General features: G+C 37.0%; 6 protein-coding genes across 6 annotated transcripts; 3 read left to right on the forward strand and 3 right to left on the reverse strand.

The window, feature by feature from the left end:
* Positions 1–2,101: 2,101 nt before the first annotated feature.
* Positions 2,102–6,424, reverse strand: LOC114516814. Its single transcript, XM_028536399.1, has 2 exons — positions 5,062–6,424; positions 2,102–3,359 (listed from the first exon to the last, which is right to left on the reverse strand). The coding sequence occupies exons 1-2, from the start codon at positions 5,089–5,091 to the stop codon at positions 2,172–2,174; spliced, it is 1,218 nt and encodes a 405-aa protein (XP_028392200.1). The 5' UTR covers positions 5,092–6,424; the 3' UTR covers positions 2,102–2,171.
* A 716-nt stretch (positions 6,425–7,140) lies between these two features.
* Positions 7,141–11,312, forward strand: LOC114516626 (NACHT, LRR and PYD domains-containing protein 12-like). The gene is made up of 4 exons (XM_028536153.1): positions 7,141–9,510; positions 9,845–9,892; positions 10,550–11,154; positions 11,242–11,312. Exons 1-4 carry the CDS (start codon positions 7,199–7,201, stop codon positions 11,310–11,312), a joined length of 3,036 nt encoding a protein of 1,011 aa, XP_028391954.1. The 5' UTR covers positions 7,141–7,198.
* Positions 11,313–12,526: 1,214 nt separating this feature from the next.
* LOC114516818 (39S ribosomal protein L38, mitochondrial-like) lies at positions 12,527–13,431 on the reverse strand. Its single transcript, XM_028536405.1, has 4 exons — positions 13,417–13,431; positions 12,995–13,156; positions 12,774–12,901; positions 12,527–12,665 (listed from the first exon to the last, which is right to left on the reverse strand). Exons 1-4 carry the CDS (start codon positions 13,419–13,421, stop codon positions 12,562–12,564), a joined length of 399 nt encoding a protein of 132 aa, XP_028392206.1. The 5' UTR covers positions 13,422–13,431; the 3' UTR covers positions 12,527–12,561.
* A 739-nt stretch (positions 13,432–14,170) lies between these two features.
* LOC114516627 (protein NLRC5-like) lies at positions 14,171–17,970 on the forward strand. Its single transcript, XM_028536154.1, has 4 exons — positions 14,171–14,189; positions 14,336–16,678; positions 17,013–17,060; positions 17,718–17,970. Exons 2-4 carry the CDS (start codon positions 14,376–14,378, stop codon positions 17,968–17,970), a joined length of 2,604 nt encoding a protein of 867 aa, XP_028391955.1. The 5' UTR covers positions 14,171–14,189; positions 14,336–14,375.
* Positions 17,971–19,689: 1,719 nt separating this feature from the next.
* On the reverse strand, positions 19,690–20,593 carry LOC114516819 (39S ribosomal protein L38, mitochondrial-like). The gene is made up of 4 exons (XM_028536406.1): positions 20,579–20,593; positions 20,158–20,319; positions 19,937–20,064; positions 19,690–19,828 (listed from the first exon to the last, which is right to left on the reverse strand). Exons 1-4 carry the CDS (start codon positions 20,581–20,583, stop codon positions 19,725–19,727), a joined length of 399 nt encoding a protein of 132 aa, XP_028392207.1. The 5' UTR covers positions 20,584–20,593; the 3' UTR covers positions 19,690–19,724.
* Positions 20,594–21,495: 902 nt separating this feature from the next.
* Positions 21,496–26,373, forward strand: LOC114516628 (NACHT, LRR and PYD domains-containing protein 12-like). Its single transcript, XM_028536155.1, has 4 exons — positions 21,496–23,910; positions 24,091–24,138; positions 25,133–25,827; positions 26,306–26,373. The coding sequence occupies exons 1-4, from the start codon at positions 21,536–21,538 to the stop codon at positions 26,371–26,373; spliced, it is 3,186 nt and encodes a 1,061-aa protein (XP_028391956.1). The 5' UTR covers positions 21,496–21,535.
* Positions 26,374–27,443: the final 1,070 nt, after the last annotated feature.

Below are 27,443 nucleotides of genomic sequence, written 5' to 3' on the forward strand. Positions count from 1 at the left end.
GTTGAACTAGCTGCGGCACTCTGCTGTAGTTGCATCACTAATTCAGATCTTTTAGCAATATATATTTTTTGGAATTGTATTCATCATCGGTAATTGCCCCAATTGTCTTCAATTCATACAACTCCTTGATTTGTTTCAAAATTTGTGTGCGAATGATAGCTTTAGACGCATCGGTTGACCCTGAAGCGGTAGATTGACCCGGCTAAAGAAACGAGAAGATGCAAAAAACAAACAAATATTTTTGTTATACATTGCAATTCATAAGTATATCATATTGTAAGTATCTCATGCATGCAGTTACACTTACCTGGTTTACATGTTCATCATTTTGCTTTGCAGCATTTTGCCCTGCCGTGATTGCACGAGCAATTGTTTCGCTTGCAGAGCCTAGCTTGTCTGACCAAGTTTCTCTTCGCGGCCGTTTCGCTGGTGTCGCGTGAAACATCGGGTACATATTGTCTATTTGCTGTTCCAACTATCTGTGAAAGAAATATTCAATAAATTCACCAAAAATAAATAAGCCAGAATAAGGCATTGATGTTACTCCTTTAAGGTAGCATGCATAGAAAGTATAAAACCAGTTTGAAATTTATTTGGAATGTGAAGCTTACGATCATTTCAGCCCACAGTCGATACTTGTAGGCAGGATGCGAGTCGCCGTGCATCTTCTGCAATTGTTCAATTTCGGATTGAATTATGGATTCCTAGGCCTTTGAAGATGTTGGCTTCTCTATAAGGATGAAATCAATCAGTTACACAGCAAGAAATGAACTACACGTTGTCTGCGTATGAAGAATGTATTATTATACTAACCTGATTGGGCAGATTTACCAGTCGACGTTTTGGCTGGTATCAAATTTTGCGTCAACGAAGCTGGGTCCAACCACATTTGATAACTTGCACGAAAATGACCGAATGCTTTCTGCAGTTCATCATCAGAACCAATGGAATATTTTTTATTCCTCTCCAGCACATAACCAAGCTGGCAAGTTTCCACGTTCTTTACGTCAGGCAAACGTTCAATTAATTCCTTTCGCATTTGCCCAATGGTTTTAACGACTGGGAACTGTGTAAGTTGTCGGACTCGGAAACTACTCTTCCTCACCGAATCCAACACTCTAATGTCTAAAAATGGAATTATTTCTGGTGCTGTCTTTGCAGCCATTTTCGACTGACGATTAGGAGTTGTGTGCCAAGGTTGTCTGATTCGCTGAATAAATCAGCCAAGCATTGTCATTAATTGCCCTTTCTTTTCGTTGTTTTGGCCTTCAAGCCTTTTGTTATTTTGCTTTCGTGACAGCGCTAATGAGACAGTGCTTAGCTAATTTATTCAGTCAATTTGAGACCCCTGATTTGTGCTGTTTGGTAGATATCAAATCAGATACTTAGATCACAATATTATCATGATCATAACAAGGCATGCAGCCACTCATGAAATGCCGGAGCTATACCTTTAGACGTTATTAAGGAATTAGCTTTTTGTTAAAATTTGAATGCCCGTGCAATCACTATATGCTAAGTCTATGGGTGCGTAAACTATTGTCCGCTATACGTGCATATATTAGGCCTACTGTACTGTAGTTTATACGTCAAACTTTTGTGGCGTCAAATGCAATTCAAACAATAGATTTTTATGCAAAAATTTAAATTGTTAGGGACAAACAGACAGAAATCCTTTGTGCCCTTCACTAACTTTATTTCATAAGACATGATTAAGAGGCGCCAATGACTAAATTGTTTATACCAATTGGGAAAGGTCAAAACAAATTTTGCAATTAAACGAAACTTACCTGGAAGTTGAAGTTTGATTGGAATTCTAAGTTGTCATCAGTCAGGAACGAAGGAGTCACATGAGATGCGCATGCGTCTTGCCAATCAGTCTTCATCGTGAGTGGTGTAGAAAACTCAGGAACGAAGGAATTTGGGCGGCGTGGGTATACATTTCACGGGCATGTGACTCCTTCGTTCCTGACTGATGACAACTTAGAATTCCAATCAAACTTCAACTTCCAGGTAAGTTTCGTTTAATTGCAAAATTCTATTTTGTCATCAGTCTACGTCACTACAGAGTCACATGAGATTTCAAAGTTCTACGCACACGAACTATACTCGTAACCGAGTATTTATTTAATTTTAACATAACATGAACATCAAAGATTTATGTTAACTACTTAAAGTGATAAATTTTCTACGACAGTTTGTCCAAAATTAGATTGTTCTAATGGTTTACCATAAAACCGTGCAAACGTTCCACTATTCGACCAACCAGCAGACTTCATGATTGTCACCATATCTAATCCTTTTCGATGACAAAACGATGTCGAGGCAGCTCGGCTGCTATGTGCACCATATACATCCGTATTAATACCAGACGATTTAAGAACTTCCCGGACCCACCTGGCCACTGTATCCTTCGAGATAGAACGGTGTGGTTTAACATAGCTAATTAATAACTGCGTATGCTTATCCCTCAATTTTGCAGTCCTTTCGATATATTCGTCCAAATGTTGTACGACACATAATCCGGGGTCTTCATCGAAGGCCATCAGTTCGATAGGATCGATATGCTTACCACTCTTGGTTTGTTTCAACTTCTGCTGTATCGTGATCCGGTATCGGTCAGTCATTTTTTGCATGTATTTTATATCCATGCTATGCACAGTTTGGCACCTCTGGCCAGTCAATAAACACAACAACATTGTTAACTTCAAGGTAAGCTGTTTCAGTGATAACGCCGCGGGAATCCCTTGGTTCTTTAGATAATTCAAGACAACATTAACGTCCCAAATCTCAGAGTATCTAGGTAGCGCCGGCCTCAGTTCAAATATTCCTTTCATTGTCCGGCTAACGAGAGGGTGATCCCCAAATGTCACTCCATTTTCCATTGGCAATATCGTTGATAAGGCAGAGCGAGCTGTATTAATCGCACTGTAGCTTAACCCCGATGCATAAAGCGATCCCAAGAACTCAACAGCATGCATTACACCCGGACAAAACATATCCACCCCTTCATTATCACAATACGTTTTCCACTTGGTTAAATAGATAGAGTATTGTTTGGCCGTTCCTGTGCGCCAAGAGGCCATTACTATATCCGTCGTACTGGAAGTAAGTCCATGTCGTTTTATCCTTTCCCTGATAATAGAACTACCAGTAGGTTTAGCTTTTGATGTAGTGGATGTTGTTCCGTGGGGTGGCTGGGTAAGGTCAACAATCTGTCCGTTGCCTTTAGACGTACAGGTTCTCGCTCTCGCATTTGCATAGCCATAGGATACCAACCCTGAGTGGGCCAGTCTGGAATCACACAAACTCCTCGCGCCTTGTCCATTCTTATTTTGCTTAACATTGATGAAATAACACTAAATGGTGGAAATGCGTAAAAATTTAATGTTGACCAGTCCATGCTAAATGCATCAATCGCGACAGCATTCGGATCTGGTTTGTAGGACACATATTTTGAGAACTGGTGATTAATGCGTGAAGCAAACAGATCAATATCTGGGTGAAATCTAAGTTCATTCAATGCTTTGTTTAGACTACTAGTGTTTAGTTTCCATTCCGAGGCAGTCTGGTTACGTCTTGACTCAAAATCTGCAACCAGGTTTTGTTTCCCTGGAATGTGTACAACACTAATCCATATTCCTCTTGCAATGCACCATTCCCAAATTTTATGTCCTAAATTATTACAAACATCTGAATGGCTAGTGCCCATATTGTTGAGGACACTTATCGCGGTAGTATTGTCTGTCCTTATCCTGATATGGACTTGGGATCTTTCTTTTGCAAACGTCTTAAGACCCAAAAGAATTGCAAACATCTCCAAATAATTTATGTGATGTTCTGCCTCAATATGAGTCCAATTTCCCCCGGAGGATACACCATTACAGGTTGCACCCCACCCTAGTTTTGAAGCATCAGTGGTAATTGTTAGGACAGGTAAACCATGGCTCAAAGGCTTAAAGGAAGTGAGTACATTCTGGACCCACCAATCTAATTCTATTCTCGCTTCAGCAGAGAATGTCATAATAGCATCAAAATTACCCTGATTTTGCTTCAAAGCTAGAGTTTTATCATGCTCAAGGTGTCTATAGTAAAGGGGTCCATAAAGGACTCCAGGGAAACTGGACACAATCTTCCCTATGATTTTGGCAGCATCCCTAATAGTTAAGAATGTTTGTTTGAGCAGTTTTGTGCAGTCCTTCTGCAGCTGGGAAGCTTTCTGAGGTGTTAATCTCACAATCATTGTGACAGAGTTTAAAATAAACCCCAGAACCATAATTTCCTGGCTAGGTATCAAGCAGGATTTTGTTGGATGAACAATAAAGCCCACTTCATCTAATAATACTACTGTGTCCACAACATTATGTACACATAGGTTATATGTTTGACCCTGAAGGTACAAATCGTCAATATGTGCCACAGAAATATGGTTCTGTTTATGTAAATAAGCCAGAAGTGGTTTAAGAATTTTAGTGAATTTTCTTGGGCAACAAGAAAGACCATTTGGTAAACAGGTGAACTCATATGTCCTGCCATCCCATTCAAACCGTAAATATTTCTATCAGAAGCATGAATAGGTATTGAATAATAAGCGTCCTTCAAATCAATACAGGCCATATAACAATTTTTTACCATGAGCTTGGTTATAGTGTTTAGGGAGTCCATTTTGAAATGGTGATAGGTCACATACTTGTTAAATTCTTTCAGGTTAAGTATTAACCTAAATGAACCATCCTTTTTTGGATGTAAAAATATACCTGATAGTATCTGATCAGGTTCTGGTCTAACAGGTACTATTACCTGTTTCTGAACTAATTTCACAATCTCCTGATCAATGAGCAACTGCTCATTTTTTAGCCTGATAGAGTTCAAAAGTTTGTGCTGAGTTGGTATCTCATCACATTGGATTCTCATACCAGCAATGTCGGAAAGTATTTCCTTGTCATAGGTAAGGTCTACCCACTTTTTAAAATGGTTAGCCACTTGTCCAGCTGTGAAGTCAAGGCATCTCTGCTGGAGATATTCTACTAAACATGGCACAAAATCTAAAAATTTACTTACCGAATTTTTAATATCCTGCAATTTCTGCATTATTTCCTCCCTGCCGGTGGCACATTTTTCCTCTTGGCAGGCCGAGTCTGGCCTTTCCAGAAAAAATCTTTCCCTGGTCTTCGATAAGGGTGACCAGATGCTCGTTGGCCGCTAGCATTACTTTCCCTGGAAATTTGTTTCCTACCACTTTGTCGTGTGATATTGTGTGTCATGGTGTTTCCTATTCTGCAGGATTCCTTAGCATCCCGCAGCCGCTTTGGCAGATCATCACCAAACAACAACTTACTGTCCTCATGATCTGCAGAGGAGGAACATATAGACACATATTCCGGTTTAAGCGCTGGACGTATTTGATCTCTCCTTAATTGGGACAAATTGTGATTCATATGTCCCAGAAGGGCAATAGAATCAACAGATTGAGCTAGCACTGATTTAGAATCAATTTGTTGCCCTGCCAATAAGGTATTGGTCATTTGAAGGTTAGCAAACAGGAGTTTCCTTGCTATTTGTTGAAAATTGCTTAATTGTAAGTCAGTTTTCTTCTTTTGGGAGGAGAGTTGACCCCAAATCTCTGGGTTCACTCTGACCTCAGTAATATCCCTACAATTCTCTGGACGTTTGTATTTTGTAAGTAGTGCCTTAACCTTATCAGAACCTAACTGTTTGCCCCAACGCTTGTTGGCAATATCAGCCAATGGTTGATTGACACTTTCCCCGGTGGGTTCATCTTCCTCAAGCGCGTTAGCTAAGTCGCGAAGAAGGTCAGAGTCTGGTTGGTCGTTGACCGATTTGTTTTGCCCGGTGAGCAATAAGAGGTCCTCCTCAAGATCATCCTGTTCGCTACCGCTCGCATAAATGCTAACTCGATCATCGTCAATTTGGCGGGAACTCCCTTCATGGGTCTGACGCGTGGTCGAGCCTGTTGAGCCGAGTGCTGACTTTGATTTTGTCGAACTATTCGCCGGTGGCGACTGTGAGCGAGCTCGTTTTCGACCCGTTGGGCTCTTCGAAGAACGTCGTTCTTCATAGATTTGTTGTAGCATGGTAGCCATTTGGCCCATGTTTTCTCCAATAGTCTCTAAAGCCTCGCCAATATCTCTCGACTGAGGAGGAACGGCGGTTGAAGTAGACGATTCTCCCGCTTCTTGACGTTCGGAGGTATGATAATCTCCCCGATTTTCATCACCGTTATGTAAATTTTCCATTCTAAATTTGAACCTAAAAGGCGAACTGGAGACAGAATACTAAATACTTACAAATGTCAAGTGTAACCACCCGTGAAAACCATAAACAAAGAAGATTTCTTCGACACAAAATTTTTCACGTTTCGACTTTGGCAAGCGTGCAAGCACTGATTGGCAAGACGCATGCGCATCTCATGTGACTCTGTAGTGACGTAGACTGATGACAAAATAGAACTAGCTTTGTTCTATATTCATGGTCATTTTAACTGAATGCATCATCCGTTGCTATCATTAATTCTCTGCACAAAATAATACAGTAGAAATTCAAGATCCTTCTGTACCGCAGTTAAAATACGTTTAGCTGGAAGTGAAGCGTGATCCATGATGATGATGTACTCTTCGTGAGGAAAGACCAAGGACCCAAGGTTTTATATAACCAGTGTTAATAAACGTTTGATAAGTACGCGGTAAACAGTTTTGGTAGAACTGACAAATAACTGTGATGCGATTTGCTTATATAGGTGCGTTGATAAAAGACGCGGTGAAATATCATTCGCCACCGTAGATCGTTCGAATATGCTGCCGGCAAATACTGTCCGACTAAACTCGCAATATTCGCGAAGCGCGCCATCGCATGCAAGCACACGCGAGTTGATGCATAACAATAAGTCACATGACAGGTATATTGATATACTTGATTTGGACAACGTTAATGACAGCGACTGTATATATATATATATATATGCAGTAGATATCGTGACAAGCGAATCCGGTGCAGTGTAAACGGGGCCTGAATCTGAATGTGAATTTGAAACCGTAGAGCCGACGGTTTTTAACCAATCATATGAGTCCTGGAGGGTGTTGGTGCAGAATAACAGTGGGGTGGTTCACTGGTTATGTCATTAAATCTAATTCCTGCTTTTTTTCCTGGCAAAGAATCATTGAAGTACCGCTTTACACGCATGGATAGTTGTTTAAAACTGGTTCCTCGTAACTGTTACAATACGTACAGTTCAATAGTTCTTGCTTTGTTTGTAGCAATTGGCGTGGCTCTGGTTGGAATCGCGAGTGATTACGAGTCGAAATCAAGTCTAGAATGTGACCTCACAAGCTCTTTATTCAAGGGGAAGTACATTGAAACACAATGTCGTCTTCAATATGCCCAAGAATTCCTTCCTTCGTTATCTCTCAATGTCCAGATTATGATAAGTTTTGGACTTGTCGTTGTATGTAGTGTCGTGTACGGTTACCTGGTGAAACATAGAGTGGACTTCTTCGCAAATAATCCAAACACAACGACGAACGAGGGCGTAGAAGAAAGCCAGCCACTGTCTGATGTATCGCCAGCCGCACCAGTGGCCTATCAAGGTAGTAATCGTTATTTTGTTTTCATGGCTTACATAATCCATTTAATCGTTTGTCGTATAATACCACTGACAATATTCTCAGCATTTCTCTTAACCTCGTCCAATTTTCCGACCCATTTTGAATGTCGTTTGCCCAATATGAAAACAACAACTAGTACTTCCCATGAGAACGTCACACGACCAACTACGAATTTTTCATTTGTGGATTGCACTTATTCAATGGCTAAAAAGAAACAACAAGTTGTTGTCGGCTTCATCACGATAAATTTCATCGTCGATGCAGTGACACTCGTTGAGATTGTTTATCTGTTGTGGTCGGCATGGAAGAGACCCACTTTCCATACTGATCAGGAGTTCATTAGCGTGTACCTAGAAAAAAAGCATGCAGAAGCAACCGCTAACACCTCCAACCCTTACTCCTCTTACTTTCCTAACCATGAAGCAAACCAGGAAATCCATGAGATAACTCAGGAAACTAACTCTAACTCTCCTAACCAAGAAGTAAACCAGACAAAACAGGAGATGATTCAGGAAAATAAAACCAAACATTTATTTACTGTGAGTGATGTCTTAGGAGCAAAACGAAAACTGGATGAAATTTATATCAATGTCATAATTCAAGATGGAAGAGAATGTGTCAATTATTCAAGAAGTGGATTTTTAAAATGTAGACATGAGATTTATGACATTCAATTGAAAAAGCCTGCTAATGCAAAAGTACTTGAGAGTACAGCAGAATTATTTCAAGCAGCAGAAGCTGGTCAAGATCATCCTAGAACTGTTCTTGTAGTTGGAAGACCAGGCATTGGGAAAACTCTATTAACCGAAAAAATATCTCAGGAGTGGCAAGAAAGTCAACAACATGATGAATTCTGGCATGAAAAAATTGTACTATTGATCAAATTTCGTAATTTTAACAAGCAAAAAACAAGTCTTCAAGAAATATTAAATCAAGCTCATGGTCTCAATAAGGCAATAGCTCTGTCCAACAATGAGTCTATCCATGAATATATCCATCAGAACCCAAGTAATACCATCCTTGTTTTTGATGGCTTAGATGAGCTCCAGGTAGATGATGAGTGTTTAACTAAAGGAAAAACTGTAAACAGCCTGGAAGAACATGCTCATATATTCCTGATATTCAAACAGCTGGTGAATGATGAACTATTACCTGGAATCACTGTGTTAACCACATCTCGACCCACAGCAGAACGCATCTACCAAGGGCTTGATTTTGATAGACAGGTGGAGATATTGGGTTTTAGTGAGGAACAAATAGAAGAGTATGTTAAAAAAAATTGTGGTGATGACACCCAGAAAAGTTCAGAAATATGGAACATAATCAAGGATTCCCCAGAACTAATTAGCTTCTGTTACATACCAGTCAATTCCTATATAATTTGTTTAACATTATATGAAAGCATTGATTTTGGTCAACTTGTGGAGGATGAAAGCTACAGCAAGATTCCTAAAACAATAACTGAACTGTACAAAAGAGCTATAAGGATTTTGCTGTTCAAACACAATTCAAAATATAGGAATAAACCAGTAGACAAAGATTACTTGACTGCAAAACTTCCAGAGCAGTTTCAAAGGGACTTGGACAAATTAAAGGGAATTGCAAGGAATGGAATGAAAAAAAATCAGTTAGTTTTTGAATTTGAAAGCAGTGATCAGTCTATGGCTGGCTTATCTGATTCTGGTGTGTTCAATCAGTTGAAAGACAAAAGACAAAATATTTTCTCTTTTCTTCATCTTACAATTCAAGAGTTTCTAGCTGCACTACATGTGGTTAATGATATTAAAAATGTTGAAAGATTTTTAGAAGATCACATTAATGAACCCAGGTGGCATTTGGTGATCCAGTTTGTAGCTGGGTTACTTGGAGATAGGATGAAAGAGTTCAGGTACGCCTCATTTTTATTCAAATTAGATAACGTAATAAGTGTAGCCAGTTATATTGTATAGCAGCAACTCATCATATAACATAATTTAATTGCTATATATATGTGAGGGAATATTATCATACCTGTTCAATGATGTACGTAATCTTGAGTGGCTTTGGTGACTTATATGTGAATAACCTTGTAAGTCATAACCAATGCTAACTAAAGACAATAAGCTAGGTTTTTAAAAATTGAATAGGAAAGTCAAAAGTATGCCTCATAAGCTGTTGTACAGGATAATAAATGCCATACTATTTAGTGTGCTAAATCAGTTAACATGTAATTTTTTTATCAGGTCATCAAAGGATGAAGACAGTGAAGTGATTGAATGTATATGCAAAAGGTAAAAAATTGTTATAATTTATAGGAATGTAAAGGTTGCTGTTGGTATTGCATATTGTTAAATTACACAACTACCAGACTCCTATGACTTGAAAATGAGATGATGATTTCCGTGCTGTACCAGTGGACTCTATTTTACAATTAGTTGCTGAAGGTGAGGTGATTGCAAGCCTATATTCACTGAGCCGAATGCAAAGTATAGAATATAGGCTTGTAATCACTCAGGCGACTTATAAATTTCAAGGTGTTTACAAATAAAAATCAACATAATTTCATAAAAATTATAATTACTTGAAATTTTTTATTTAATTAAAAAACTAAAACAAAAAGCCATAGTCACTCGTCACCAACTAGTCAGTCAGTGACAATCACTTTGGAGAGACAGGGACAAGCACGTGCCAATTGAGGTGATTTGAAGCGATATGATTGGCTAATCAGTGATTCAGGTGATACTCTGCTGGCTGCGAAGCATGGACTAGACTAGTAAAAGGTGGACTGGACTCATTAGTAAAAGGTGGACTGGGCTCGTTAGTGTCCACCTTTTACTAATGAGTCCAGTCCACCTTTTACTAATGAGTCCAGTCCACCTTTTACTAATGAGTCCAGTCCACCTTTTACTAATGAGCCCAGTCAAAATACTCAAAATATCTTAATCTAGATTTCAAGACTGGATGCCAAAGGAACGATGTATTGACAAGAGTAATGACAAAGCTTTACTCGTGATAAAATGTGTTTGGGAAATGCAAGAAGATCGCGTCATGAAAATGATTTCGTCGTTTGCGTCTGAGGATGATGATGAATTGTTTACTTTGAGGGCATTGAATATTGCACCAGCAGAATCTACAGCTTTGTTCAAATTTTTAAGCCACATCAAGAACTTGAAACAGCTTAAAATCTATTTTTGTACTGTGACGAACACTACTATCCGTGAATTGGCTGAGTTTTTGAAGAAAGATAACCATGGCCTAAAGAGTGACAACTGCAAACTTACTGAACTAAATGTAAGTAACAATGGAGGTTTAACAACTGAAGGTGTTAAATATTTAAGTGATGCTTTGAAGAGTGACAACTGTAAACTTACTGAACTAAATGTAGGAGGCAATTTTTTAAAAACTGAAAGTGCTAAATATTTAAGTGATGCTTTGAAGAGTGACAACTGTGAACTTTCTGAACTAGATGTAAGTGACAATGATTTAAAAACTGAAGGTGCTAAATATTTAAGTGATGCTTTGAAGAGTGACAACTGTAAACTTACTAAACTAGATGTAAGTGACAATAATTTGAAAACTGAAGGTCTTAAATATTTATATGATGCTCTGAAGAATGACAACTGTAAACTTACTAAACTAGATGTAGGAGGCAATGATTTAAAAACTGAAGGTGCTAAATATTTAAGTGATGCTCTAAAGAGTGACAACTAGCTGTAACCTACTAAACTAAATGTAAGTGGCAATGGTTTAAAAACTGAAGGTGTTAAATATTTAAGTGATGCTTTGAAGAGTAACAACTGTAAACTTACTGAGCTAAATGTAAGTGTCAATGATTTAGAAACTGAAGGTGCTAAATATTTAAGTGATGCTTTGAAGAATGACAACTGTAAACTTACTAAACTAAATGTAAGTTACAATGATTTAAAAACTGAAGGTGCTAAATATTTAAGTGATGCTTTGAAGAATGACAACTGTAAACTTACTGAACTAAATGTAAGTGGCAATGGTTTAAAAACTGAAGGTGCTAAATATTTAAGTGATGCTAAGAGTAACAACTGCAAAGTGATTTACTAAATGTAAAGTCGTAATGGCTGCAATCATGTAAAACGCGCCAAACGTTGTGAAATGTTTTTGTGAAGCTGTATATTGCAGGCAAATCATATTAATATTTTTCTTTGTGACACATTTGGTATTTTACTCTCGTAGTTTTTTGTTTATTCATATCTCGAAGGTAAAATTTGTAGAACGTGATTCTTGTTTCATCTTTCAAATGTTTTTGATTAACCACGAGGATGAGACGTTTATAGGAATGTAAATTTAGTAAATCAGTTTGCATTGTTTAAAAATCAATCAGTGTTTTGTAGTTTCTGAAGTTTTTAAAACTTTGCAAATAGTATTCTTGAGTGTATATGACTGTATTTCTTATAATTTGTATATTTTGTAGTTTATTATTGTAATTTCACTAATTTGTAGGAAGATTTCTTTGTATTAACTCGATGGACATGTTTAACACAAGGCAAGCATTGTGACATAAAAATAAACTTTTCAGTGCTAGTCTTAATGCTTTGTCCATAGGCAGCCCAGCAAACAATGTTGGTTCGTAAAGTTACGTCTGTCTTAGTGATCTACCTGGTCAAAGTTTCCAATATGAAAACGGGATGAATTTCGTTTCAGAAAAGCATGCCCGTGAATGCAACAATGTAAGCAGAAAGCATGTATCCTATCTACCTGATCGATCTGATCCCACAAAATCTCTCATATTCTCTACGAGAACGACCAACGTTTTTGTTAGTAATCCTGCCTCTTTAAAAGCGCCGCAACTCCGGTGTAAAATTCGGCTCCGCTCAAAGTTTCTTTGAAATATTTCCAAATCAACCCACCTCATCACATCTCTAAATAACCACTCCCAGCTATTTTGTGTGAAAATTTATTTAGACCGATTTACAGAGAGCAAAACTCGTTACATATTTGTGTATTTTTTTGCGAATATCTCTCTAACTTGTGAACGTTTTCTTTGGTTCGGTGTCAAGAATGGCTCCAGGTCATACACGGGTTCTTTTATACCTGAACGAAGGATAAATGTTTTTAACAAAACCGAACTAATTCTTTCAATATTCCAGTAAACACTGGTTAATACTGAAGGTCAGTAAGGATCGCGTTATTTTTTGTTACCCAAGATTTTTGTGAAATTATTTGATACGGACATGTCCCAGGTTGCTTGAAAGAAGGAAAGTGCCTGAGGAACAAGTTGAAAATTGTCCAAAAACGTCGATGTTTTAAACGATCTGCTGACGAGACATCTAAACACAATTTAAGGAATAAAGAACACGGTTTTTATATATTGTAACTTTTATTGGTTTGTCTCAATTTTGACTTCCAAGAAACGCTCTAACCTTGTGTTATGTCTTGTGTGAATAGCCTCGTAATCATAGCGTGTTGTTTGCTTCAGAAGACAAAACACAATTCTGTGATAACCAGTTCCTTTAACAGGGCATGGTGGAAGATACTGGCAGACTGACTCCCCCTGAGTTAAATCTCCGTTAGGAATATTACCGCTGAAAAGAGCAGGATGAGATATTGAATGTACGAATATGAAAACAATTTGGAATGAACTTCAAGATCCTTTTGTTTGGAGATGAATCAGTGATATTTCATATCTCATGTCAATCCTGTGATAGGCATGTGTCAGTATAAACAATGAAGACTTACCTGATTGAAAAGTCAGAGGGACAGAATCTACTGGTTCTAGGGAAATCATGGATGATAATTTGTCAGTGGTTTATCAAATGTTAGATCAAAAAGTAAACAAACTTACACCATCCAGTGTAGTATTTCACTACATTAGCCTGCAGAGTAAATCCTTCAGTTTAAAAACCGCTCTACCATAGCTACCCAACCTGTGTATGGGAGACAAAATGAAACAAGCCCGATTTTTTATATTTGCCCAGAATACGCACACTGACAGTTTGGAGAAAAAAATAAAATCACTGTGACAAAGACGGTACAGACCTGTCCGTGTCGGAACAAAATTTTGATTGGGGGTCGGGCTGCGTCAATTGGGAAGAAAGGGCGTGGTCACAGCTTGAGTGAAAGTGAAACAAACCATCACACAAACTCGTGTTAAATTCCACAGTATGTAAAAAATATTCTGGGGACTGCACACCTTAACCCCGACGGGTCTGCAGCAAGACAGTCTTGAAAACTTGGGCGCAGTTTACCAGTGAAATATCCGAGGTAGGCCGTAAATGAGATGCAGTTTGAGATGTGCGTAAGACCTTTCACCTTTGTCCAGCTTTTATCTCGAGGTCAGAAATAATAACGTTATTCTTAGAGGGTGGTCAGTTTTTGACCAATCATATGAGTCCTGGATCGGAGGGTGTTGGTGCAGAATAACAGCAGGATAGTGGTCATTGGTTATGTAACTTATTAGCCTCCTCCGCAGGCATCTCTTATGTATTTATATTAGGCATTTATATTTGGCTTGGGTTAGCTGTGTCGGGGAGCAGCTAACCCAAGCCAAATATAAATGCCTAATATAAATACATAAGAGATGCCTGCGGAGGAGGCTAGTAACTTATGTGATCAAATCTAATCATAGGCAGCCCAGACTTTGACTTGCGCGTGTGATACTCGCGCGCGTGTCGCGCTTACGTTGTTTACTTCGTCTATATAACGTAAGCGCGACACACGCGCGAGTATCACACGCGCAAGTCAAAGTCTGGGCTGCCTGTAATCTAATCTGGCAAAGAATCATTGAAGTACTCCTTTACAGACATGGAAAATTGTTTAAAACTGATTCCTCGTAACTGTTACAATACGTACAGTTCAGTTGTTCTTGCTTTGTTTGTAGCAATTGGCGTGGTTCTGGTTGGAATCGCGAGTGATTACGAGTCGAAATCAAGTCTGGATTGTAAACTCACGAGCTCTTTATATGAGGGGAAGTACATTGAAACACAGTGTCGTCTTCAATATGCCCAAGAATTCCTCCCTTCGTTACCTCTCAATGTCCAGATTGTGATAAGTTTAGGACTTGTGATTGTATGTAGTGTCGTGTACGGTTACCTGGTGAAACATAGAGTCGACTTCTTCGCAAATAATTCAAACACAACGACGAACGAGGGCGTAGAAGAAAGCCAGCCACTACAGTCTGAAGCATCGCCAGCCGCACCAGTGGCCTATCGAGGTAGAAATAGTTATTTTGTATTTATGGCTTACGTAATCCATTTAATCGTTTGTCGTATAATACCACTGACAATATTCTCAGCATTTCTCTTAACCTCGTCCAATTTTCCAACCCATTTTGAATGTCGTTTGCCCAATATGAAAGCAACAACTAGTACTTTCCATGAGAACGTCACACGGTCAACTACGAATTCTTCATTTGTGGACTGCACTTATTCAATGGGTGGAAAGAAACAACAAGTTGTTGTCGGCTTTATCACGATAAATTTCCTCGTCGATGCAGTGACACTCGTTGAGATTGTTTATCTGTTGTGGTCCGCATGGAAGAGACCCACTTTCAAAACTGATCAGGAGTTCATTGGCGTGTACCTTGAAAAAAAGCATGCAGAAGCAACACCTAATACCTCCAAGCCTTACTCCTCTTACTCTCCTAACCAAGAATTAAACCAGGAAATCCATGAGATAACTCAGGAAGCTAATTCTAACTCTCCTAACCATGAAGTACATGAGATGATTCAGAAAAATAAATCCAAACATTTATTTACTATGAATGATGTCTTAGGAGAGAAACAAAAACTGGATGAAATTTATATCAATGTCATAATTCAAGATGGAAGAGAATGTGTCAATTATTCAAGAAGTGGATTTTTAAAAGGTAGACATGAGATTTATGACATTCAATTGGAAAAGCCCTCTAATGCAAAAGTACTTGAGAATACAGCAGAATTATTTCAAGCAGCAAAAGCTGGTAAGGAACAACCTAGAACTGTTCTTGTAGTTGGCAGACCAGGCATTGGGAAAACTCTATTAACCCAAAAAATATCTCAGGAGTGGCAAGAAGGCGGAAAACCTGATGAATTCTGGCATGAAAAAATTGTACTATTGATCAAATTTCGTAATTTTAACAAGCAAGAAACAAGTCTTCAAGAAATATTAGATCAGGCTCATGGTCTCAATAAGGCAATAGCTCTGTCCAACAATGAGTTTATCCATGAATATATCCATCAGAACCCAAGTAAAACAATCCTTGTTTTTGATGGCTTAGATGAACTCCAGGTAGATGATGAGTGTTTAATTAATGAAAAAACTGTAAACAGCCTAAAGGAACATGCTCATATATTCCTGATATTCAAACAGCTGGTGAATAATGAACTATTACCTGGAATCACTGTGTTAACCACATCTCGACCCACAGCAGAACGTATCTATCAAAGGCTTGATTTTGAACGAAAAGTTGAAATGTTGGGTTTTAGTGAAAAAGAAATAGAAGAGTATGTTAAAAAAAATTGTGGTGGTGACACCCAGAAAAGTTCTGAAATATGGAACATAATCAAGGATTCCCCAGAACTAATCAGCTTCTGTTACATACCTGTCAACTCCTATATAATTTGCATGACATTATATGAAAGCATTGATTTTGGTCAACATGTGAAGGATGAAAGCTACAGCGAGATTCCTAAAACAATAACTGAACTGTACAAAAGAGCTATAAGGATTTTGCTGTTCAAACACAATTCAAAACACAGGAATAAACCAGTAGAAAAGGATTATCTGACTGCGGAACTTCCAGAGCTGCTTCAAAAGGACCTGGACAAGTTGAAGGGAATTGCAAGAAATGGAATGGAAGAAAACAAGTTAGTTTTTGAGTTTAAAAGCAGCGATAAATCTGTGGCTGGCTTATCGGATTCTGGTGTGTTCAATCAATTGGATGACAAAAGACGAAATATTTTCTCTTTTCTTCATCTTACAATTCAAGAGTTTTTGGCTGCACTAGATGTGGTTGATGATATCAAAAATGTTGAAAGATTTTTAGAAGATCACATTGATGAACCCAGGTGGCATTTGGTGATCCAATTTGTAGCTGGGTTACTTGGAAATAGGATGAGAGAGTTAAGGTACGTCTAATTTTTCTTCAAATTAGATAACGTAATAAGTGTAGCCAGTTATATTGTATAGCAGCAACTCATCATATAACATAATTTAATTGCTATATATATGTGAGGGAATATTATCATACCTGTTCAATGATGTACGTAATCTTGAGTGGCTTTGGTGACTTATATGTGAATAACCTTGTAAGTCATAACCAATGCTAACTAAAGACAATAAGCTAGGTTTTTAAAAATTGAATAGGAAAGTCAAAAGTATGCCTCATAAGCTGTTGTACAGGATAATAAATGCCATACTATTTAGTGTGCTAAATCAGTTAACATGTAATTTTTTTATCAGGTCATCAAAGGATGAAGACAGTGAAGTGATTGAATGTATATGCAAAAGGTAAAAAATTGTTATAATTTATAGGAATGTAAAGGTTGCTGTTGGTATTGCATATTGTTAAATTACACAACTACCAGACTCCTATGACTTGAAAATGAGATGATGATTTCCGTGCTGTACCAGTGGACTCTATTTTACAATTAGTTGCTGAAGGTGAGGTGATTGCAAGCCTATATTCACTGAGCCGAATGCAAAGTATAGAATATAGGCTTGTAATCACTCAGGCGACTTATAAATTTCAAGGTGTTTACAAATAAAAATCAACATAATTTCATAAAAATTATAATTACTTGAAATTTTTTATTTAATTAAAAAACTAAAACAAAAAGCCATAGTCACTCGTCACCAACTAGTCAGTCAGTGACAATCACTTTGGAGAGACAGGGACAAGCACGTGCCAATTGAGGTGATTTGAAGCGATATGATTGGCTAATCAGTGATTCAGGTGATACTCTGCTGGCTGCGAAGTATGGACTAGACTAGTAAAAGGTGGACTGGACTCATTAGTAAAAGGTGGACTGGGCTCGTTAGTGTCCACCTTTTACTAATGAGTCCAGTCCACCTTTTACTAATGAGTCCAGTCCACCTTTTACTAATGAGTCCAGTCCACCTTTTACTAATGAGCCCAGTCAAAATACTCAAAATATCTTAATCTAGATTTCAAGACTGGATGCCAAAGGAACGATGTATTGACAAGAGTAATGACAAAGCTTTACTCGTGATAAAATGTGTTTGGGAAATGCAAGAAGATCGCGTCATGAAAATGATTTCGTCGTTTGCGTCTGAGGATGATGATGAATTGTTTACTTTGAGGGCATTGAATATTGCACCAGCAGAATCTACAGCTTTGTTCAAATTTTTAAGCCACATCAAGAACTTGAAACAGCTTAAAATCTTTTTTGTACTGTGACGAACACTACTATCCGTGAATTGGCTGAGTTTTTGAAGAAAGATAACCATGGCCTAAAGAGTGACAACTGCAAACTTACTGAACTAAATGTAAGTAACAATGGAGGTTTAACAACTGAAGGTGTTAAATATTTAAGTGATGCTTTGAAGAGTGACAACTGTAAACTTACTGAACTAAATGTAGGAGGCAATTTTTTAAAAACTGAAAGTGCTAAATATTTAAGTGATGCTTTGAAGAGTGACAACTGTGAACTTTCTGAACTAGATGTAAGTGACAATGATTTAAAAACTGAAGGTGCTAAATATTTAAGTGATGCTTTGAAGAGTGACAACTGTAAACTTACTAAACTAGATGTAAGTGACAATAATTTGAAAACTGAAGGTCTTAAATATTTATATGATGCTCTGAAGAATGACAACTGTAAACTTACTAAACTAGATGTAGGAGGCAATGATTTAAAAACTGAAGGTGCTAAATATTTAAGTGATGCTCTGAAGAGTGACAACTGTAAACTTACTGAACTAAATGTAAGTGTCAATGATTTAAAAACTGAAGGTGTTAAATATTTAAGTGATGCTTTGAAGAGTGACAACTGTAAACTTACTGAGCTAAATGTAAGTGTCAATGATTTAGAAACTGAAGGTGCTAAATATTTAAGTGATGCTTTGAAGAGTGACAACTGTAAACTTACTAAACTAAATGTAAGTTACAATGATTTAAAAACTGAAGGTGCTAAATATTTAAGTGATGCTTTGAAGAATGACAACTGTAAACTTACTGAACTAAATGTAAGTGTCAATGGTTTAACAACTGAAGGTGTTAAATATTTAAGTGATGCTAAGAGTGACAACTGCAAACTGATTTACTAAATGTAAAGTCGTAATGGCTGCAATCATGTAAAACGCGACAAACGTTGTGAAATGTTTTTGTTAAGCTGTATATTGCAGGCAAATCGTATTAATATTTTTCTTTGTGACACATTTGGTATTTTACTCTCGTAGTTTTTTGTTTATTCATATCTCGAAGGTAAAATTTGTAGAACGTGATTCTTGTTTCATCTTTCAAATGTTTTTGATTAACCACGAGGATGAGACGTTTATAGGAATGTAAATTTAGTAAATCAGTTTGCATTGTTTAAAAATCAATCAGTGTTTTGTAGTTTCTGAAGTTTTTAAAACTTTGCAAATAGTATTCTTGAGTGTATATGACTGTATTTCTTATAATTTGTATATTTTGTAGTTTATTATTGTCATTTCACTAATTCGTAGGAAGATTTCTTTGTATTAACTCAATGGACATGTTTAACTCAAGGCAAGCGTTGTGAGATAAAAATAAACTTTTCAGTGCTAGTCTTAATGCTTTGTCCATAGGCAGCCCAGCAAACAATGTTGGTTCGTAAAGTTACGTCTGTCTTAGTGATCTACCTGGTCAAAGTTTCCCATATAAATACGGGATGAATTTCGTTTCAGAAAAGCATGCCCGTGAATGCAACAATGTAAGCAGAAAGCATGTATCCTATCTACTGATCGATCTGATCCCACAAAATCTCTCATATTCTCTACGAGAACGACCAACGTTTTTGTTAGTAATCCTGCCTCTTTAAAAGCGCCGCAACTCCGGTGTAAAATTCGGCTCCGCTCAAAGTTTCTTTGAAATATTTCCAAATCAACCCACCTCATCACATCTCTAAATAACCACTCCCAGCTATTTTGTGTGAAAATTTATTTAGACCGATTTACAGAGAGCAAAACTCGTTACATATTTGTGTATTTTTTTGCGAATATCTCTCTAACTTGTGAACGTTTTCTTTGGTTCGGTGTCAAGAATGGCTCCAGGTCATACACGGGTTCTTTTATACCTGAACGAAGGATAAATGTTTTTAACAAAACCGAACTAATTCTTTCAATATTCCAGTAAACACTGGTTAATACTGAAGGTCAGTAAGGATCGCGTTATTTTTTGTTACCCAAGATTTTTGTGAAATTATTTGATACGGACATGTCCCAGGTTGCTTGAAAGAAGGAAAGTGCCTGAGGAACAAGTTGAAAATTGTCCAAAAACGTCGATGTTTTAAACGATCTGCTGACGAGACATCTAAACACAATTTAAGGAATAAAGAACACGGTTTTTATATATTGTAACTTTTATTGGTTTGTCTCAATTTTGACTTCCAAGAAACGCTCTAACCTTGTGTTATGTCTTGTGTGAATATCCTCGTAATCATAGCGTGTTGTTTGCTTCAGAAGACAAAACACAATTCTGTGATAACCAGTTCCTTTAACAGGGCATGGTGGAAGATACTGGCAGACTGACTCCCCCTGAGTTAAATCTCCGTTAGGAATATTACCGCTGAAAAGAGCAGGATGAGATATTGAATGTACGAATATGAAAACATTTGGAATGAACTTCAAGATCCTTTTGTTTGGAGATGAATCAGTGATATTTCATATCTCATGTCAATCCTGTGATAGGCATGTGTCAGTATAAACAATGAAGACTTACCTGATTGAAAAGTCAGAGGGACAGAATCTACTGGTTCTAGGGAAATCATGGATGATAATTTGTCAGTGGTTTATCAAATGTTAGATCAAAAAGTAAACAAACTTACACCATCCAGTGTAGTATTTCACTACATTAGCCTGCAGAGTAAATCCTTCAGTTTAAAAACCGCTCTACCATAGCTACCCAACCTGTGTATGGGAGACAAAATGAAACAAGCCCGATTTTTTATATTTGCCCAGAATACGCACACTGACAGTTTGGAGAAAAAAATAAAATCACTGTGACAAAGACGGTACAGACCTGTCCGTGTCGGAACAAAATTTTGATTGGGGGTCGGGCTGCGTCAATTGGGAAGAAAGGGCGTGGTCACAGCTTGAGTGAAAGTGAAACAAACCATCACACAAACTCGTGTTAAATTCCACAGTATGTAAAAATATTCTGGGACTGCACACCTTAACCCCGACGGGTCTGCAGCAAGACAGTCTTGAAAACTTGGGCGCAGTTTACCAGTGAAATATCCGAGGTAGGCCGTAAATGAGATGCAGTTTGAGATGTGCGTAAGACCTTTCACCTTTGTCCAGCTTTTATCTCGAGGTCAGAAATAATAACGTTATTCTTGAAGGGTGGTCAGTTCTCAACCAATCATATGAGTCCTGGATCGGAGGGTGTTGGTGCAGAATAACAGCAGGATAGTGGTCATTGGTTATGTAACTTATTAGCCTCCTCCGCAGGCATCTCTTATGTATTTATATTAGGCATTTATATTTGGCTTGGGTTAGCTGTGTCGGGGAGCAGCTAACCCAAGCCAAATATAAATGCCTAATATAAATACATAAGAGATGCCTGCGGAGGAGGCTAGTAACTTATGTGATCAAATCTAATCATAGGCAGCCCAGACTTTGACTTGCGCGTGTGATACTCGCGCGCGTGTCGCGCTTACGTTGTTTACTTCGTCTATATAACGTAAGCGCGACACACGCGCGAGTATCACACGCGCAAGTCAAAGTCTGGGCTGCCTGTAATCTAATCTGGCAAAGAATCATTGAAGTACTCCTTTACAGACATGGAAAATTGTTTAAAACTGATTCCTCGTAACTGTTACAATACGTACAGTTCAGTTGTTCTTGCTTTGTTTGTAGCAATTGGCGTGGTTCTGGTTGGAATCGCGAGTGATTACGAGTCGAAATCAAGTCTGGATTGTAAACTCACGAGCTCTTTATATGAGGGGAAGTACATTGAAACACAGTGTCGTCTTCAATATGCCCAAGAATTCCTCCCTTCGTTACCTCTCAATGTCCAGATTGTGATAAGTTTAGGACTTGTGATTGTATGTAGTGTCGTGTACGGTTACCTGGTGAAACATAGAGTCGACTTCTTCGCAAATAATTCAAACACAACGACGAACGAGGGCGTAGAAGAAAGCCAGCCACTACAGTCTGAAGCATCGCCAGCCGCACCAGTGGCCTATCGAGGTAGAAATAGTTATTTTGTATTTATGGCTTACGTAATCCATTTAATCGTTTGTCGTATAATACCACTGACAATATTCTCAGCATTTCTCTTAACCTCGTCCAATTTTCCGACCCATTTTGAATGTCCTTTGCCCAATATGAAAACAACAACTAGTACTTTCCACGAGAACGTCACACGGTCAACTACGAATTCTTCATTTGTGGTCTGCACTTATGCAATGGCTGGGAAGAAACAACAAGTTGTTGTTGGCTTCATCACGATAAATTTCCTCGTCGATGCAGTGACACTCGTTGAGATTGTCTATCTGTTGTGGTCCGCATGGAAGAGACCCACTTTCAAAACTGATCAGGAGTTCATTAACCTGTACCTTGAAAAGAAGCATGCAGAAGCAACCCCTAACACCTCCAACCCTTACTCCTCTTACTTTCCTAACCAAGAAGCAAACCAGGAAATCCATGAGATAACTCAGGAAAACAAGTCTAACTCTCCTAACCATGAGGTAAACCAAAAAGTACATGAGATATCTCAGGAAACTAACTCTAACTCTCCTAACCAAGAACTAAACCAGAAAGTACAAGAGCAAATTCAGGAACATAAGACCAAACATTCATTTACTATGAATGATGTCTTAGGAGAGAAACAAAAACTGGATGAAATTTATATCAATGTCATAATTCAAGATGGAAGACAACTTGTCAAATATTTGAGAAATGAATTTTTGAAAGGTAGACATGAGATTTATGACATTCAATTGGAAAAGCCCCCTAATGCAAAAGTACTTGAGAATACAGCAGAATTATTTCAAGCAGGAAAAGCTGGTAAGAAACAACCTAGAACTGTTCTTATAGTTGGAAGACCAGGCATTGGGAAAACTCTATTAACCGAAAAAATATCTCAGGAGTGGCAAGAAGGCGGAAAACCTGATGAATTCTGGCATGGAAAAATTGTTCTATTGATCAAATTTCGTAATTTTAGCAAGAAAGACACAAGTCTTCAAGAAATATTAAATCAAGCTCATGGTCTCAATAAGGCAATAGATCTGTCCAACAATGAGTTTATCCATGAACGTATCCGTCAGAACCCAAGTAAAACAATCCTTGTTTTTGATGGCTTAGATGAACTCCAGGTAGATGATGAGTGTTTAATTAATGGAAAAACTGTGAACAGCCTAGAGGAACATGCTCATATATTCCTGATTTTCAAACAGCTGGTGAATAATGAACTATTACCTGGAATCACTGTGTTAACCACATCTCGACCAACAGCAGAACACATCTACGAAAGGCTTGATTTTGAACAAAAAGTTGAAATGTTGGGTTTTAGTGAGAAACAAATAGAAGAGTATGTCAAAAAAAATTGTGGTGATGACACCCAGAAAAGTTCAGAAATATGGAACATAATCAAGGATTCCCCAGAACTAATCAGCTTCTGTTACATACCTGTCAACTCCTATATAATTTGCTTGACATTATATGAAAGCATTGATTTTGGTGAAGACGTGGAGGATGAATGCTACAGCAAGATTCCTAAAACAATAACTGAATTGTACAAAAGAGCTATAAGGATTTTGCTGTTCAAACACAATTCAAAATACAAGAATAAACCAGTAGAAAAGGATTATCTGACTGTGGAACTTCCAGAGCTGCTTCAAAGGGACCTGGACAAGTTGAAGGGAATTGCAAGAAATGGAATGGAAGAAGACAAGTTAGTTTTTGAGTTTAAAAGCAGTGATAAATCTGTGGCTGGCTTATCTGATTCTGGTGTGTTCAATCAATTGGAAGACAAAAGACGAAATATTTTCTCTTTTCTTCATCTTACAATTCAAGAGTTTCTGGCTGCACTACATGTGGTTGATGATATTAGAAATGTTGAAAGATTTTTAGAAGAGCATATTAATGAACCCAGGTGGCATTTGGTGATCCAGTTTGTAGCTGGGTTACTTGGAGATAGGATGAGAGAGTTAAGGTATGCCTAATTTTTCTTCAAATTAGATAAAGTTATAAAGTAGCCAGTTATATGGTATAGTCACAACTCAATTTGATAGCCATGTGCATGTAAGGGAATCTTCTTATATTATTTATTCATTGTTGTATCATTTAGTCTATATATAAATCTTGTATTCATTCACATTTAATTATTTATCAGGTCAGCAAAGCGTGAAGACAGTGAAGTGATTGAATGTATATGCAAAAGGTAAAAAATTGTTATAATTCATAGGCGTATTGAGTAGTATTGCGTTATAGCTGATGCATGTTGCTAACTGGCAAAATCTGCAACAGCTTCCTTACCTAGCATTAGTGACATTGAGGATTTTCCAAAGTTGATAAGACCTCTGCCTGTTGTATGTATTATGAATGATTCTGATTAGCCAATTCTGTGAAAGGTTGCTGTACTTATTTTTATTCAAACAATTATTAACATAATTATAACTGTTATCAGATGATTTAAAGAAATTATAACTTTTGATGACTATGATTGATTCCAGTGTAGTCTCCAAGTCAATAGTTTTGCATGCTGTAAAAAGAGTACAATGAAATATTAATTATACTGATTATAGACTTTATAGGACAAGCACGTGCCAGTTGAGGTGGTTTGAAGCGATATGATTGGCTAATCAGTGATTCACGTGATACTCTGCTGCGGCTCACTTTTGAATTTTTTATGACCTGCGAAGATGAGGAGAAAACTGAGTTAAAAACAAACAAAAAACCTTGAAAAACTATTCAAAATTATTAAAAAGAAAGAAGAAAAGGCTAAAATTACCTGAATGGATATATTTAAAATATTTAAGTGACGTTTTGTTGCCGTAATTCAAAAATATAAGGTAATATTTTACTGTTTTCAACAATTTATCAAACAAAAAGCTTAGTACGAATTCAATAGTTTTTGTTTCTTACATGGGAAGACGAGAAGACGATAACCTTCAATTTTTTGCAGACGAAACAAAAAAACCATTTTAACACCATTTTAAAGAAAAAAAGCTGTAACAGAACTTATATTTTCTTTTGAGAAATTCTTACTTTTGTAGTTTTGTTTCTACAAAAAACAAAATCACTATTAGTCTGTATATGCACAGCAGCCCGGTCATGGCTTTTGATAAAATGCGGCCATTACTACCAAGTTTTATCTAAATAGTAAAATAGAATCCTTAACTTCTAAACTTTTCTCTTAAAATATCTTAATCTAGATTTCAAGACTGGATGCCAAAGAAACGACGTATTGACGAGAGTAATGACAAAGGTTTACTCGTGATAAAAAGTGTTTGGGAAATGCAAGAAGATTGCGTCATGAAAATGATTTCGTCGTTTGCGTCTGAGGATGAGGATGAAACATTTACTTTGTATGAATTAAATATTGCACCAGCAGAATCTACGGCTTTGTTCAAATTTTTAAGCCACATCAAGAACTTGAAACAGCTTCAAATAATTCTTTGTACTGTGACGAACATTGCTATCCGTGAATTAGCTGAGTTTTTGAAGAAAGATAACCATGACCTGGAGAGTGACAACTGTGAACTTATTGAACTACATGTAAGTAGCAATAATGGTTTAACAACTGAAGGTGTTAAATATTTAAGTGATGCTTTGAAGAATGACAACTGTAAACTTACTGAACTAAATGTAAGAAACAATGATTTAAAAACTGAAGGTGTTAAATATTTAAGTGATGCTTTGAAGAGTGACAACTGTAAACTTACTAAACTAGATGTAAGTGTCAATGGTTTAAAAACTGAAGGTGTTAAATATTTAAGTGATGCTTTGAAGAATGACAACTGTAAACTTACTGAACTAGATGTAAGTGACAATGGTTTAAAAACTGAAGGTGTTAAATATTTAAGTGATGTTTTGAAGAGTGACAACTGTAAACTTACTAAACTAGATGTAAGTCTCAATGATTTAAAAACTGAAGATGTTAAATATTTAAGTGATGCTTTGAAGAGTGACAACTGTAAACTTACTAAACTAGATGTAAGTGGCAATGTTTTAAAAACTGAAGGTGCTAAATATTTAAGTGATGCTTTGAAGAGTGACAACTGTAAACTTACTAAACTAGATGTAAGTGTCAATGATTTAAAAACTGAAGGTGCTAAATATTTAAGTGATGCTTTGAAGAATGACAACTGTAAACTTACTAAACTAGATGTAAATAGCAATGATTTAAAAACTGAAGCTGTTAAATATTTAAGTGATGCTTTGAAAACTGACAACTGTAAACTTACTAAACTAGATGTAAGTCTCAATGATTTAAAAACTAAAGGTGTTAAATATTTAAGTGATGCTTTGAAGAGTGACAACTGTAAACTTACTAAACTGGGTTTAGGTCTCAATGATTTAACAACTGAAGATGCTAATTATTTAAGGGATGCTAAGAGTGACAACTGCAAACTGGTTTACTAAATGTAAAGTCATAATGGCTGCAATCCTGTAAAACGCGCCAAACGTTTGAAATGTTTTTGTGAAGCTGTATGTTGCAGGCAAATCATATTAATATTTTTCTTTATGACACATTGGGTATTTTACTCTCGTAGTTTTTTATTTATTTTTATCTCGAGGGTAAAATTTGCGAGAACGTGAATCTTATTTCATCTAGCATGGGTGTAGTTGACAATGAATTATAGACTTCCCTTTATGGAAATAATTATCTTTCAAATGTTTTTATAAATTTAGCCCGTGTGGATGAGAGGTTTATAGGAATGTAAATTTAATAAATCAGTTTGCATTGTTTAAAAATAAATCAGGGTTTTGTAGTTTCTGATTGTAGTTTCTGAAGTTTTTAATGCTTTGTAAATAGTATTCTTGAGTGTATATGATTGTATTTCTTATAATTTGTATATATATCTTGTAGTTTATTATTGTAATTTCACTAATTTGTAGGAAGATTTCTTTGTATTAAAAATAAACTTTTCACTGCTAGTATTAATGCTTTGTCCATAGCCAAGGCAGCCCAGCAAACAATGTTGGTTCGTAAGGTTACGTCTGCCTTAAGGTACAGACTATAAAACATCCATCAGAAGTGAATTGAATCCAACAAAATTAGATCGTGTCAATGAACAGACTTTTAGTGATCCACCTGGTCAAAGTTTCCCATTTCGTTTCAGAAAAGCATCCCCGTCAGCCCGTTAATGTAACTATGTAAGCAGAAAGCATGTATCCTATCTACTGATCGATCTGATCCCACAAAATCTCTCATATTCTCTGCGAGAACGACCAACGTTTTTGTTAGTAATCCTGCCTCTTTAAAAGCGCCGCAACTCCGGTGTAAAATTCGGCTCCGCTCAAAGTTTCTTTGAAATATTTCCAAGTCAACCCACCTCATCACGTTCTAAATAACCACTCCAAGTTATTTTGTGTGAAAATTTATTTAGACCGATTTACAGAGAGCAAAATTCGTTACATATTTGTGTATTTTTTTGCGAATATCTCTCTAACTTGTGAACGTTTTCTTTGGTTCGGTGTCAAGAATGGTTCCAGGTCATACATGGGTTCTTTTATAGCTGA

This window comes from Dendronephthya gigantea, unplaced genomic scaffold (genome assembly GCF_004324835.1).
Source record: "Dendronephthya gigantea isolate DGI-Jeju-01 unplaced genomic scaffold, DenGig_1.0 000006F, whole genome shotgun sequence".
Lineage (NCBI taxonomy): Eukaryota > Metazoa > Cnidaria > Anthozoa > Malacalcyonacea > Nephtheidae > Dendronephthya > Dendronephthya gigantea.

Excerpts from the sequence above, each read along its gene's own strand:
- LOC114516814 (XM_028536399.1), bottom strand. The coding sequence starts at position 5,091 with ATGCAGAAATTGCAGGATATTAAAAATTCG. Across the intron at positions 3,360-5,061 it reads TGCAGGATATTAAAAATTCG|TGTTATTTCATCAATGTTAA; the intron begins GTAAGTAAATTT and ends TCCACCATTTAG.
- LOC114516626 (XM_028536153.1), top strand. The coding sequence starts at position 7,199 with ATGGATAGTTGTTTAAAACTGGTTCCTCGTAACTGTTACAATACGTAC. Across the intron at positions 9,893-10,549 it reads ATTGAATGTATATGCAAAAG|ATTTCAAGACTGGATGCCAA; the intron begins GTAAAAAATTGT and ends ATCTTAATCTAG. Across the intron at positions 11,155-11,241 it reads CTGTAAACTTACTAAACTAG|ATGTAGGAGGCAATGATTTA; the intron begins ATGTAAGTGACA and ends TTACTAAACTAG.
- LOC114516818 (XM_028536405.1), bottom strand. Across the intron at positions 12,902-12,994 it reads CACACAAGACATAACACAAG|ATGTCTCGTCAGCAGATCGT; the intron begins GTTAGAGCGTTT and ends AATTGTGTTTAG. Across the intron at positions 12,666-12,773 it reads TAATTTCACAAAAATCTTGG|GTATAAAAGAACCCGTGTAT; the intron begins GTAACAAAAAAT and ends TCCTTCGTTCAG.
- LOC114516627 (XM_028536154.1), top strand. The coding sequence starts at position 14,376 with ATGGAAAATTGTTTAAAACTGATTCCTCGTAACTGTTACAATACGTAC. Across the intron at positions 16,679-17,012 it reads AATAGGATGAGAGAGTTAAG|GTCATCAAAGGATGAAGACA; the intron begins GTACGTCTAATT and ends TTTTTTTATCAG. Across the intron at positions 17,061-17,717 it reads ATTGAATGTATATGCAAAAG|ATTTCAAGACTGGATGCCAA; the intron begins GTAAAAAATTGT and ends ATCTTAATCTAG.
- LOC114516819 (XM_028536406.1), bottom strand. Across the intron at positions 20,065-20,157 it reads CACACAAGACATAACACAAG|ATGTCTCGTCAGCAGATCGT; the intron begins GTTAGAGCGTTT and ends AATTGTGTTTAG. Across the intron at positions 19,829-19,936 it reads TAATTTCACAAAAATCTTGG|GTATAAAAGAACCCGTGTAT; the intron begins GTAACAAAAAAT and ends TCCTTCGTTCAG.
- LOC114516628 (XM_028536155.1), top strand. The coding sequence starts at position 21,536 with ATGGAAAATTGTTTAAAACTGATTCCTCGTAACTGTTACAATACGTAC. Across the intron at positions 23,911-24,090 it reads GATAGGATGAGAGAGTTAAG|GTCAGCAAAGCGTGAAGACA; the intron begins GTATGCCTAATT and ends ATTATTTATCAG. Across the intron at positions 25,828-26,305 it reads TAAACTTACTAAACTAGATG|GGATGCTAAGAGTGACAACT; the intron begins TAAGTCTCAATG and ends TAATTATTTAAG.